Here is a 14,054-nt window from a genome sequence, read left to right on the forward strand (position 1 = left end):
CGAGGTAGTGAGCTACCCTCCCCACAGCACAAATTTTCTCCCGCTGTCTTGACCAGCATCTGCAAGTGACATTCCTCTCCTGCTTTCTCCCTTATTAGAGGTGAGGGCCCATGTGACATTTCTATCACAATCCCCGGCCTCCTTATTTACTTTTTCTCTTTTCTGTTTTTATCAATACGTTTTGCTGCACAGCGCTTTACCAGACGCAGTATTCGGTGTTGTACCTTTCGTAGGAATCACCAAGTTGTTTGTGCTGTTGTTCTATCTGTGCGCTGCAGATGCAGCAAGCATGATACAAAAGTGCCATGCATGTGGCACCAACTCTGCTGGCAAAAATAGTGGCTCCTCTTAGAAGAAGGGTGCACAGGCTTTTGTTTGAATTTTGAACTGTTTTCACAGCCTACATTGGTGTAATACTTTGCAGACACCATTGTCACTGCTTAACCTCCACGTCAAGTTTGCCTGTTTAGAATGCCCAAACATAGTGGGCTGTAATAGGCTAATATGAGTTTGGGGCAAGTGTCTCTCACTGTATAGTGCACCACTTGAACGATAAGAGACATAAGAGGTGTATACATCTTCTGAAGAAAGAAAACCAATAAATATGAATGCGTTAGACCTGTCAGTATATGTATCAATTCATACATACTCGAAGGACAATCACTGTATGCAGTCATGTTTTGCAATGAATTAATAAAAATTCTAAACGATGTATCTTTCCGCAATAATAACACAGTTGTAGACACAAAAAGAAGAAAAGATGGAAGGTGCTGTGAGATAGGCTGCAGTGGCTGACATTTCTCCAGAGTAAGCTATAAGAATGATCCTGGGAGAAGAAAGCTTTATATGAAAATTGTATTCCTTTTTGTGGATGCATAAAAGCCGAAGATTGGTTGGACGTAGCCTCTCTGTTCTTGTTGGAGAATTAAACTTCTAGAAAATATATATGATTTCAATTTAAGTAGCACACTAAAGTGAGCACAGGGCTAACATATGCATGGAATGGATTGATACTGCAGCCATGCACAGATCTGTGATATTGCAAGAACACTTCTGTCACGTTGGACAATGTTGACATCAGCTTTTACATTCTCTCTTAACAGCATCTCAGGGAAACATCATTTGAAGGCATTGTCCATGAAAACAAGATTTCATGCGCATCATCATCATCAGCCTATTTTATGTCCACTGCAGGATGAAGGCGTCTCCCTGCGATCTCCAATTACCCCTGTCCTACGCCAACGAATTCCAACTAGCACCCGCGAATTTCCTAATTTCATCGCCCCACTTCATCATCTGCCGTCCTCGACTGCGCTCCCCTTCTCTTGGCACCCATTCTGTAACCCTAATGGTCCACCGGTTATCTAACCTATGCATTACATGACCTGCCCAGCATACATTTTTTTCTCTTAATGTGAATTAGAATATCTGCTACACCCATTTGCTCTCTGGTCCAAACCTCCCTCTTTCTGTCTTTTAACGCTATGCCTATCATTCTTCGTTCCATCGCTCCCTCCCAAATGACAACAGCAGCGGTTGATAAATCGATAAAACAAGGCCAGAGCATTTACAATCTTTTTTTGCCATCTGATGTTATTGTAAGACAATTATTTGCCTTGTTTCACTGTCGGACATTTAGCTATTTAAGTGGGGAACTTCATCCATAGATGAATATATGCTGCTGCTGTGCGCCTTTCATCTGTTCTTGCTGTTTGCTGGATACGGAAATAAACATCTAAAGAATCATTTGTTCCATTTGCTATTTTTAGCATTGCTGCCCACTGTTGCACATATATATGTCATACCTATTATACCAATGAACCAACCTGCACTGTGAAATAAAGCTTTTGTTCTTCAAAGGCATACTAAAAAGCAACACTAGATCAATTTGAACTGGTATTCTTTCGAAATTTATTCTTTCATTTGCCAGACAAATGTTACTAGAGAAAGTGAAGGCCAAATAAATTTTTTGTATTATGCAAACCTCAGTGCTAGTACGTCAATGTGACGACGCAGATTTCAAGTTTTTTTCTTAGATGAAGCTCATTTCAGAGGAAATCCCTCAAACATCTCCAAATAATTTCTCTCTAATCCTTTTAATATGGGGTTATGTTAGGTTAGGTAAGGTAACCTAACCTAACCTAACTCATCCCTAATTTGACGTATTTAGAAAGGATTTATTTGGAGGCATTAGAGTGATTTGCAGTGAAATAACTTTCTCGTACTTGGCTGATCTTGGGAAAACTTATCAAAACTTGCTAGGTTGAGCCTTTGGTTCATTTGCCTCGTTATGCTGACCCCCATAACCAATAAACAATTAACTAGACCTATGTATATGTCATCAAAATTCATGACATCATTGTAAGCTCTTGTGGCAACTTCAGGGTGCTGTCACAATTGTTCATCTTGCGGTTTTGTATGTTTCCTGGCTTTCCAAGCCTTCATGATAGTAGTGGCCATTTTTCTAGTTTAAGCGTAATTTACCAATTCAATTTAACTTATGTTTCCTCTTTAGCATCACTTTGATGTTGTCAGGTCATCTGGAACCTTTTGTTGTGTTACAAGTATTCCCTAGTGCTGGGAAATAATGGTAATCACGATAGAGTAGAATCTGCTTACTGGACCTTTAACAAGCAGTGAACAGTATACATCCCACTGACTTATTCTTGCTACTGATATTGCAGAAAGCATCTTTTCACCACAGGAGAGCTCTTCATCTCTAAAAAATTAATCAGAATCAAGAAAAAAATATTTAGGTTATGTAGTACTCCCTAGCAAAAAAACTGATAGGAATTTCTACAAGTCTCTTATGAATATGCATTGGTTGTACGGGTCCTTGTACAAGTCTGATATATATATTCCTACCTTACCCATAGAACTCATTACCAGACTGGTAGGCAGCAGATCTCACTTTGCTCTCTACAAGACCAAATAGGATGATGTATCAGTCTTTTAAACCCAGATAGAGATCATCATACAACATACAGAAATCTAATTGAGGCACTGATAAAGCATGTTTGGATTAGCACACACACCAGTGCCCACATGTCTGAAGTTTTTTTCTAAAATGAACTGAATATACAACCCCGAACGCATTGCCTGTCACGTGAACAGATTAATAAACACAGTTGGGATATTAGGGTATCAAATGAAAATGAACTGTGTAAACTGCAATTATCAAAACTTTTTACAGCTTGTATGCAGATATATTATCCTAAACATGTTTGAACATAAATTAAAGCACACATTTTCAAAGCACAGCAGCGTTACTTAGTCTGTGAAACTACATTGGGGAAGTTGCATGAAAAAAGTATCAGTCCATTTTTGTAGCAGGTGTGTCCCGGTTCCTCTAATACAAAATTGCATTAACAAATTTTGTGAGACGGATGTGCAGCATTTGATGCATATCCAAAACAGGATTACTGTTGCAATAAAGTTTATTTACAAAGGCAAAACAAAACAATTTCAGGACTGTGGATACTAACTGCAGCTCTAACATGTCAGGCTGTGTTTGTGAATGTCATAAATTAGACAGTACCAACATGATTTCATTAAAACTTCTTTCTGGGGTAGTTGGTGCATACTTGATCTGAAAATTATAACAATGCTAACACATGCATCCGCAAAGGAACAAGTACGAGACACAAGGGACATGACTACCAACGTGACTAGGGTTTATTTTATGCTCCATTATCTAAACAATAAGCAAGCAACTTTAGCCACATTTAAACAAACACGTAAGAGGAAAAACAGACTGAAGTATCCATTTGTGCCCATTTGTGCTCACAGATGCTGCATAGAATGCCATGTCTAATTGGCACAAGTTTTTATCATATTCCAACTTCATATGAAGTTATTTTTTCCAGACAATTCGCTTTTGCATTCATCCCAAAGGTTGTGTGGTATGTGACAGAACACAAGTAAGCTTGTGCAAAAAGAACAAACTGGCATGGCACACTGACAGAAAGCAACGAAACAGGACAAGCATCGCTATTGGTACAAAATCTACAGCAATACATCAGAACATAACAATACAGCAATATTATTTAAGCAAAAGTGAGTACAGATCCGAGAACTTATTCAAGTAAGAACATGGATTTACCATCTTTAAAACCACATATTCATGAACAAGAAGAGCCAAACATCAAGCGCTCATATTGCAAAATCAAAAGACACAATTCTTTACAGGGTGCTAGTTCAACCACCGCACGTCGAAATGTGTAAGAGCAGTTTAACCTGTGTAGCCTTCAGCAAGCGACAGCAAAAAAGACTATCAGCAACAGGCTTCATATATAGTGTTTGGAGTCTTTGATTCAAACCGTAATACACTGTTAAAATTAAATTTTAGAGTCTGCTTGTTTCATTTACAAAAAAGACAGTGTCTTGGTCATGCTGCCACAGTTAACGGATAAACTTGCACCAGCTACATTGAGTCAAAGGAGAAACTAACAACGTGAGGAAGACAGATGCATGGTGTAAAAGTGATGCTGTTGTACCAAGTAGCACAACTGCTCACTTAAGGCATCATTCAGCTGCTTTACATGCCTCTGCATACAGACTGAGAAGCTTCACCTCTTCACCATCTGCTAGTGAAGCACTGTTTGTTCACTGTGATCACCCACTCAAGGCGGTCACTTGGTTAAGTAGGGTCCTTCGCTACATGTAAGGACACCGACCCAAAACCATGCAAAGTTTTGTAAAATACTGTCATATTTCGGCTACCACGACTGTTCATCAGCAGCTGCATCACTACTGCCAACATGCAGACCACGCAATTCCCCAAGCACTTGCTCAACAAGAGTACAATAATGAAGAGTGGCAAATTGTTCTAGCTGGTTCATTAGGAAAACAAGAAGCTATAGCAAGAAAAAAATAAAAGCTCTAGAATTTTGATGGCTCTGGCTTGTTTAATATATTCAAACATCAAAAGCTGATTCTAACAGAACGATGTAAAGCGTGGTGCACTGTTACCAACGGCTGTTTTTTAAAGCTATAACCTGTTATTACCAGACATTCATGCACTATGGCTGAAGATATGCTGTTCATTGTTACCATGTCTCGAGCACGGGAATTAGTCTTTTTCATAAAGGTTCGGTATTGTCGATACAAAAATATTTTGGTCTATTTCCATAAACACACAAAGGCGCATAACTTCGCTGGGTTTTACATAAACTAGTGGTTCCTCTCATCTGACGCAGGCTGATAAGTGCTTTGCATGCAGAATTTCAACAGGAAATAGTTTCTGGCAATGCAGAATTATACAAGAATTTGCTCCAGTAAGAATTCTACAAATGAGAAAAAACGCACCTTGGAAGCTGGGAAATGCACTGTTGTTAGTCTTTGTAGTCAGAGTGTACTGGAGAGAGTGGAATATTCGTTGGTTGACCATTCGGTAATATTCAGTGACACTTGTTGAGTCGCAGCCATGGTTGTGGACTACAGCCTGTTTTCCACTTTTGTCCAAGTTCAGCACAGCTTTCCAGTGCCTAACAAAACTGTCTGCTGACCAGCTCTCCTTTCCTGTACACCAAGAAAGCTGACTGCTTCTGGTGAAAGATTTAAACTAGCTTTAGCTGCCTGTAACTTTTTAGCAAGTACATAACGTTCCAATATTTGTACAAAAACACCATTAGCTCCACTGACCAGCTTCGTAAGAAGTCCATTTCCGCCTTCAAATACAAATGAATAATGCGACAAAGAGGTCCTTGTTTAGCCACACTTTTAGGAAGATGCAGAATTTGGTATACATTGTATGTCATTGCACCCCAATCTGTACAAAGACCATGTTCTCACAACGAACTCTGCGAGCAGATCGGGTGATCTCATTATGTCATCTGAAGTGGTGTCCAGTAGAAGTATATAGATGCGCTCCACAAGCAAACTGAAATGTCTGACATACTTATCCGGCAAACAGCCATAAAGGCGTGGTAATTAATAATGAAAAACCCACCACTTCTATTCACTAGCTTTCCAGGTGGTGAAGTCTGATAATCTTCATGGTGTACGTGTGAACCAATTCGGTGGCCTGATTGCCAATAACCTGTTTAAATAGGCTAAACTTTGTCGTGAACCAATGTAAACATCTTTTCTCTTTTAAGTGTGATCACATTTTTATTCTTTCTAAGCTGTTGTATGGTGTATATTTATTGTTTAGGTTTGTTCCAATAATCTTTCCTTTGCAAATCCTGGGCTTTATATTTTAGTTATATGTATTGTCTTTTGTGATAATATAAATACATTATTTCTGACTCATTTTTTGGGCAATCGAGGAAGCTTGCTCCTCCTTGAAGCACATTACACCTATACAACACACATAGATACTGACAGACTATAGACCTGTCAAACTAATACAAATACACTATGACACTAATAAAAAGAATACACTAGTAGACTTGTACAAGCAGAATAACACAGATACGTCCAAAATAGAACTAAAAGGAATTTTATCAGTGTATCAGTTGAATCTTTTCATAATGCAATAGAAAAAACTGATAGAATTTTTATCAGTTTATCCTATCAGATTTTTCGCTAGGGAATACACTGATAGCTGTCCTCACCATTGTGATGACTGTACACAAGGCCCTGTCCACACTGCAGAAGCATTTTGCTGATGCGAAGAAAGTATGCTCTGAAATTTGGACTGTCGCCTTGCTGGCACTTGTTGAAAGGCCACAAGAACACATTGGCAGCATCTAATCGTTTACAGAAAATGTTGGTCAACATGTTCCACAGTGTTACTTGTGAAAATTCCCGTACCGAATCTAATAAGCCTAATAACTAATAATTGACAGCTAATAGCTTATTTTGTCATTTGCTTATTGACAACCAATAGCCCAGTAAAAAAACTTGCATTTTCAATGTCCTATTTTTTTTTATGCAACTGGGCCCATTGGTCCCAATTGATCCAAAAATGTAAAAACTATTGATGCTTGCAATATTCACTGGATCGTAGAACACAAGTGTTTATCACTCAGTTCAAAAAATTCATTCAGACAATGGCAGTTCAATTCAGTGACGTCTGCACCATTTTCCTGTGTGTGCTTTCTGTCTCATGCTATATATGCAAGCAAAAATTATGTCGTACAGTGTCAGTAGTTTGAAACAAGCTTTTTGACAGATTTTGGAACTTGATGAAAGTTAAATTCTATGCTCTCGACTGCCCATAACAAACTACAAAAATTTGAGGAGTTGCATTATAATCATGCTATTATTAATAACTATTGTCCTTCGTCACAGCATTCCTTGTGATTTACAATTGGGACCAATTGGTTACAACAAAAAAGGCCAGAAACCTTTATCTGTAAAGGTTTTAATACATTTACGCTGGACTTAACATGTATATACAGGGTGTCCCAGCTAACTTTAGCCGGAGTTTATTAATATGCAAATGCCACATAGCTTTACAGAACCAAGGCAATGTTGTGTGCGGTCACTTGGAGATACCCAGATAATTTTTTTTATTTCTACCTAATACATAATTAGTCCTAATTAATTAATCAGCTTTCCAAATATGTTAATTAGATGAAAAGTGTCAATGAGAAAATTGACGAGTGACATGAAAAACTCCCAATACAGCTTTCTGTTGGTAAATATGTGCTACATAAAAGTGTTTTTCTGAGCACAAAGGAAGCCAACGAATACACGCTAAGTGCCTCAAGCGGCCAGTTGCGCAGCAATTTTGCATGCATTTGTGGGCTTCTTTCACCCTCGGAAAAGCTTTTACGTATCATGTATTGAGCAATAGAAAGCTGTATCGGGAGTTTTTAATGTCCCTCTACAATTTTCTTCGTGACACCTTTCATTACATATAATATTTGGAAAGTTGATTAATTAAGACTAATTATGTAATTAGGCAGAAAGAAAAAAATAATCTGAATATCTCCAAGTGACAGCAAAGAACACTGCCTTGGTTCTGTCCAGAATGGGGCATTCACACATTATTAAACTCTGGCTAAAGTTAGCTGGGAAATCCTGTATATTAGTCTATCAGCAAGCACTATCACATTGTGGGTCCATTTGATTTGCCTGCACCGTCTGAATTCTGCCATTTCATTTGAAAAGGTGTAGGAAAAGGGTGGTTAAAGATTAATATTGCTGTGCCATCCCTACTAATGGTGCCGACATGATGTGCAGACATACAGGTACTAAGCAGCAATCAAAGCAGCACATCAGTGTAAGCGCTGTTTTGTGCTATATCCTTTATGGCTATGCATGTGTACGTTAGCGTGTTGCATATATGTCATAGCCCACAATTCAGTGTCCATGCTTATCAAACTAATACTATGATGGATTAAACAACATAACTGTGTCAGTCTGTCAGTGCTAGTGGGTTTCTAGTTTTTTTTTACTGCCCTGTAATTGCTTCTTCTGTCATTAGCAGAGCCGACCATGCAGTTCACACGTTTCTCTACCTTATGTTTGACTTCTAGCACAAATGGGGTATTGCTTTCAGCACTTTTTAAGACCAAACACATCAGGACCTGACCACTGTGGGTTGAGATCTGTCACTGCATTGTACCCCTCCTTTCAAACTTACCTGGATGGTGCACATAGGCAGACAAGCACAAAACCTGCGCCATATCTTCGCCTTCACATCGCTTCGAGTGTTGCGTTGCAGCTGCACTGTTGAACTCAAGCTGAGCAATATTTTAACGCCTCATGCACGGCTGTGAACTGGTCCACAGTTGTGCAGGTGAAACTAGCAGAACTTGTATGCGCACAGATACAGGTGACCTAAAAACTGACATGTATTATTACATATAGACTAATGTATGTACGAATGCAAATTTCTGTAGTGGACTGGCATGAAACGAATAAAAAATTGTACTAATTGAATGCCTCTACAAGACATGACCTGTATAATGAAGAAAATTCTGTATGTTCCACCTGAATTCCTATTATTCGTATATATTGTGAACATCCCGACAACAAAGACTACAATGGATTTGCCTGCACAATTTAGGCGTCCCCACGGTTAATCTGTTATTTTACAATGAACTTGCATAGTGGCACCTCCACACTTCTTCGCAGCCACCACAGAGCTACTGTGCTGTGTGTTGGAAACGCTGGTTGACACCACTTAGGAAAGACTGTGTGGCAGGAATGCAGCAGTATTGCCCTCCCCCTCTCCCCCTTAACAAAGAAACGAGAGAGAGAGAAAAAAAAAGGAAAAAAATTCACCGACCATTACGATACTCTCTAATGTGAAATTCGGGCACAGCTCTGTACGTGTTTTCATTTCGTGATCCATCAAGGCATTGCACCAATCACCGCACCGACTGGCAGAGTCACAATGTGCGGCGCTATATACAGGGTGTTTCAACGCACACTTAAAAAAATTCTTAAAAGTTGCCTGTGGCAGATAGCAGAATTCTGGTTCATGAGGTGGTCTACTCGAAGCGGTGGACACTATTTGCACAAAAACATGAAATGCATAATCAACTAATTAACATAAATTCACTAATTAACGTTTTAGCTAATTACCTTAATGCCCAGTTTCAATATATTCCCGAACTTTGCAGAGAAATGCTTTGGCGTTCCAGTTACTTTTGTGCTTAAATGCATAAACATGTTTTGTTAAGAAAGTAACTGGAACGCCGGTGCGTTCCTCTGCAAAGTTCGAGAATTATCTCGAAACTGGTGTCATCCTTAGAATTTTTTCCAAGTGGAACCCCCGCCTTGCAAACTCCACAGCTGAAATTTGTGAACTGCAATATGGGCTATAAGGTAATTAGTCAGAAACTTAATAAGCGTTTTTTGTTAATTAGTGGATTATGCATTAACATTTTCTTTTTGCAAGTAATGTCCGCCTCTTCGAGTTCCAGCTCATGAGTTAAAATTGTGCTATCTGCCACAGAAAACGTTTAAAAAATTTTTAATGTGTTCACTGAAACATCCGGTATAGACTGGCCACACAGTTGCCGATTCCCAGCAACTATAGCTTATGTAACCGTAATCTTTACCGGGAAACGCTTGCGTCGAATGCTATGCGCGAAGATTTGTGTTTCTATTTTTTCTTTCCCCCGAGCGGCCGGCGCCGCCACTGTCGCGAACGTGAGCGCCATCTGGTGGTGCTTTAAGGAGGCGCCCTTTGCTTTCCTCCTCGTGCTCTCTTCGCTATCGCAGTCTTTCATCCCCCGCTGCGCTCCGCGTTCGCTCTTTCATCCTTTGCTGTGCTCGTTCGCTCGGTTACGCCGTGGCGCGCTCACGCCCAACGCAGGAACGGGCGCCTACACTCTAAGAACAGTTTACACCCTTTGGCGTGCCCCTTCTGCCACACAACGATAATCGTCATCTGCCTTGATGCGTTTCCTTTCTTTATCGCTGCGAGCCCGGAAATTTACAGTAACGAACGGCACGCGCGTTATCAGAAGGGGCACTCAAAAGGGTGTAAACTGTTCTATGCTGATAACGCGCATGCCGTTCGTTACTGGAAAGTTCCAGGCTCGCAGCGTTAAAGAAAGGAAACGCATCAAGGCAGATGATGATTATCGTTGTGTGGCAGAAGGGGCACGCCAAAGGGTGTAAACTGTTCTTAGAGTGTAGAGCTGCACTATAGAAAAGAACAAGACGAAGAGGGAGAGAAAGACCAGAAGCTGAACGGCCGAACACTTTAACTTGCCAACTGCGCTATACCACGGTGCGAACCTCGATGCTGCAGCACCACACAGAGGGAAAGACGTACACGCACACAGGCTTTTCTTAAGCACGTAATGAACAAACTAGGACCAGCAACAAGTATTAGTGAACCTCGATGCCATAACGCTATAGTCATACATTCCGTCTGACGAAGTGTCAGACCTAATGCCTAACCTCTACTCTGTTTTGATATAACTTGATAAAGTGGAAGCTTGGCCGAGTTGGTGATTCAATATCGACATGTCTGCACAGCGCAAAAGACGAGGACAGAAGAAAGGACACACCGTGGTTGCTCAGTGGCTATGGTGTTGGGCTGCTGAGCACGTGGTCGCGGGATCGAATCCCGGCCACGGCGGCCGCATTTCGATGGGGGCGAAAACACCCGTGTACTTAGATTTAGGTGCACGTTAAAAGATCCCCAGGTGGTCGAAATTTCCGGAGTCCTCCACTACGGCGTGCCTCATAATCAGAAAGTGGTTTTGGCACGTTAAACCCCATAATTTAATTTTTAACACGCGCGCTGTTGATTGTTGATATAGTGGTTCAATGCCATCGAGTGGTTGTGAGATCTTTACACCGAAGTGGCCTGTATGAAGTGCGTTTGACTGCGGTAGTATAAATTCCTGTTCGACTAATATATATCACACACCAAACAAAAATTATCGGGCTTATCAGACCCGTATTCGAATTTTCGCTAAAATGTCGTCAGGAACAAGCAGATCATGTAGCGTTTTTATATAAAAATAATAATGATAGAAATGTTGTTCTTTAGCCGCAGATTTTATATCTGCTAATATTTACTTCTAAATGAACAAGAATATATGAAAGAGAGAGAAGTGGCACAAAACACCTAAAAGTGGTTCTTTACGAAGAAGGGAAAGATTAGCCCTGTGTTCTGCAGTGCTAACTGTTATTATTTGTTTTGAAAACATATATACAATTGACAGGAAAGGGAAAACGAGGACAGGCAGTGCTAATATGAAAGCGAAAATTAGCTGTTTCCTAAAACCAAAACTTAATAACGCCTCTCACAAGGAAACTTCAAAACCAAAACTGAAGTGTGATCAGAATCCAACACCATCCAGACCGATCCAACTGGTATAGAGCCAAAGCACAAATACGCTGTGAGGGCCGCAAACGAGTACAAAGGTATTATTTTGCACAATGTTTCTGAAGCCGCTTTTCTGGTTTTTGATTGGTAGCATTTAGCAGGATGCTGCAAAGAACAACTGCGATGAATGCATGGTCACATCAGCCCATGGAACGTTTCTACGGAGGAAGGAATGCTCGTACCACAGAATACCTACGTGACGGTTCACTGACGTTAGCTTTGAAGCCGACTGTGCTGCATTGAATGTAAGTGCGTTGACATTTCTGATCACATTTCAGTTTTGGTTTTGAAGTTCCCTTGTGAGAGGCGTTACTAAGTTTTGGTTTTACGAAACAGCTAATTTTCGCTTTCATATTAGCACTGCCTGCTTTTCTGAACGGATGGCAGTCACACAGCGCTGTGCTGCATTCTTTCCGAACAACCGTGGGGAGCAGACGTGCAGAAAAACCTGCCGTGGCGGCGTTGTGGCTATGGTAAGCGCGAGGGTGCGCGATCGAATCCCTGCCGCGGCGGCCGCATTTCGATGGCGATGTAATGCAATAACGCCCGTGTACCGTGCATTGGGTGCACGTTAAAAAAAACCCAGGTGGTCAGAATTAATCCGGAGCGCTTCACTACGGCGTGCCTCATAATGAAATCGTGGTTTTGGCACGTAAAGCCCCAGAATTTATTTTAACGTGCTGAAAACAGCGTGAAAGACGCTGGTGAAGGGTCGTCTTCTCGCTAGTCACTGTCAAACCAAATCAACAATTTCTAAGTATTCATTATGCAAAAAGATAAGGCGTGTAGACAGGACAGAAGAGAAGTGGACAGCACGAACGCCGTTCTAAGTACTTTTAGAAAACGTTCGTAAATCGCTGTAATCATTGACAGTTTAATGAAGTAATTGTAATCGGTTTCTTTTTCGTGTAACTTGTAGAGTCTGTGTGCAGCCGAACTAGAAAGTGCAGTGTATGAAGCAGGCAGCCGTGCCCATCTGTTTGCATGCGTGCGTGCGTGAATCTGCTTATTTCCTTCCTCAGTGCTATCTTATTTAGAAACCGCCAAAGAAGCAAGAAAGAAGATTCTGGCACTGTAGCCATGACATTATTTCTGCTGATGGTCTTCCTTCTCAGGCTCCTTGTTTTTCATAATGGGAGAAAGTACGGTGTAACTTCTTTCATAATGGGAGAAAGTACGGTGTAGCAGTGTTGGAGCGCCTTGCTGCTGACTTGGAAAGCACCATGCTTGCACAGACAACCCTACTACCTATGCAGTTTCACTAGCAAAGCAGCCGTCGTCGATACATTTCTATGTTCTTTTAACCCTTACTGCCTTAACTTTTATTTTCCTATGAAAATAGAAGTCGCAGTTTCGCCCGAAAGGCGAAGCATATATACAACTACACGAAGTAAGGTTCGTAGCTTTATCGGCCGTAATAGTTGCAGTAAACGTGCGCTTGGTAATTAGCAACCATGGTGTCACGCGCGCACAGGCACACATGAAGAGATGTAACCCGATGACCGCGAACTGTCACAATGCTACCCGCCGTGGTTGCTCAGTGGCTATGGTTTTGGGCTGCTGAGCACGAGGTCGCGGGATCGAATGCCGGCCACGGCGGCCGCATTTCGATGCGGGCGAAATACGAAAACACCCGGCGGGGCCTGTCTTGCTAAGTTATGTATATTGGTAGACATAAATAGCTCAATTTCAATTGATAAGAAGCCAGCAAACACTGACACCAAGGACAACATAAGGGAAACTACTTGTGCTTAATAAATGAAATAAAGAGACGATACATTAATGGAAGTTAAAGTGGATGAAAAAACAACTTGCCGCAGGTGGGAACCGAACCCACAACCTTCGCATTTCGCGTGAGATGCTCTACCAATTGAGCTACCGCGGCGTCGTTTTTCTCATCCACTTTCTTGGGTATTTATGTGTCCTAGTAGAACCCTGGGAGTGTTTCAATTGGTATGTCAACGTGTTCAAATGCTGTGTCGTGGATTTGGTCTACACTGATAGACCGTTTTCCACGTGCAGACCATTTCTTTAGCAGATTAAAATATTGCTTGTGACAAATACAGAAATTTTGCTTCGTCTTCTGGATTTCATATCAAGATAGACGTGCACGACAAATCATTGTCTGTTACACAGCTAACAGGATTCCGTTAAAGGGTCCCTGAAACGGTTTGGACAAATTTTGTAGGTGTATAAGGTAACCCGCCGTGATTGCTCAGTGGCTATGGTGTTGGGCTGCTGAGCGCGAAGTCGCCGGATCGAATCCCGGCCACGGCGGCCGCATTTCGATGGAGTCGAAATGCGA

The 14,054-nt window shown here is 41.1% G+C and overlaps 1 protein-coding gene across 2 annotated transcripts in view; it reads left to right on the forward strand.

The window, feature by feature from the left end:
- Positions 1 to 11,725: 11,725 nt before the first annotated feature.
- LOC142559450 (uncharacterized) overlaps positions 11,726 to 14,054 on the forward strand; it is a 35,791-nt gene continuing 33,462 nt past the window's right edge. The window contains exons 1-2 of one of the 2 annotated variants that reach the window (XM_075671053.1): positions 11,738 to 11,787; positions 11,851 to 11,994. In XM_075671053.1, coding sequence (XP_075527168.1) covers positions 11,993 to 11,994 — 2 coding nt within the window. In that variant the 5' untranslated portion in view covers positions 11,738 to 11,787; positions 11,851 to 11,992. Of the gene's footprint in view, positions 11,995 to 14,054 lie in introns of both variants that reach the window. The other variant, XM_075671044.1, reaches the window with a different exon arrangement.

This window comes from Dermacentor variabilis, chromosome 1 (genome assembly GCF_050947875.1).
Source record: "Dermacentor variabilis isolate Ectoservices chromosome 1, ASM5094787v1, whole genome shotgun sequence".
NCBI classification, from domain to species: domain Eukaryota; kingdom Metazoa; phylum Arthropoda; class Arachnida; order Ixodida; family Ixodidae; genus Dermacentor; species Dermacentor variabilis.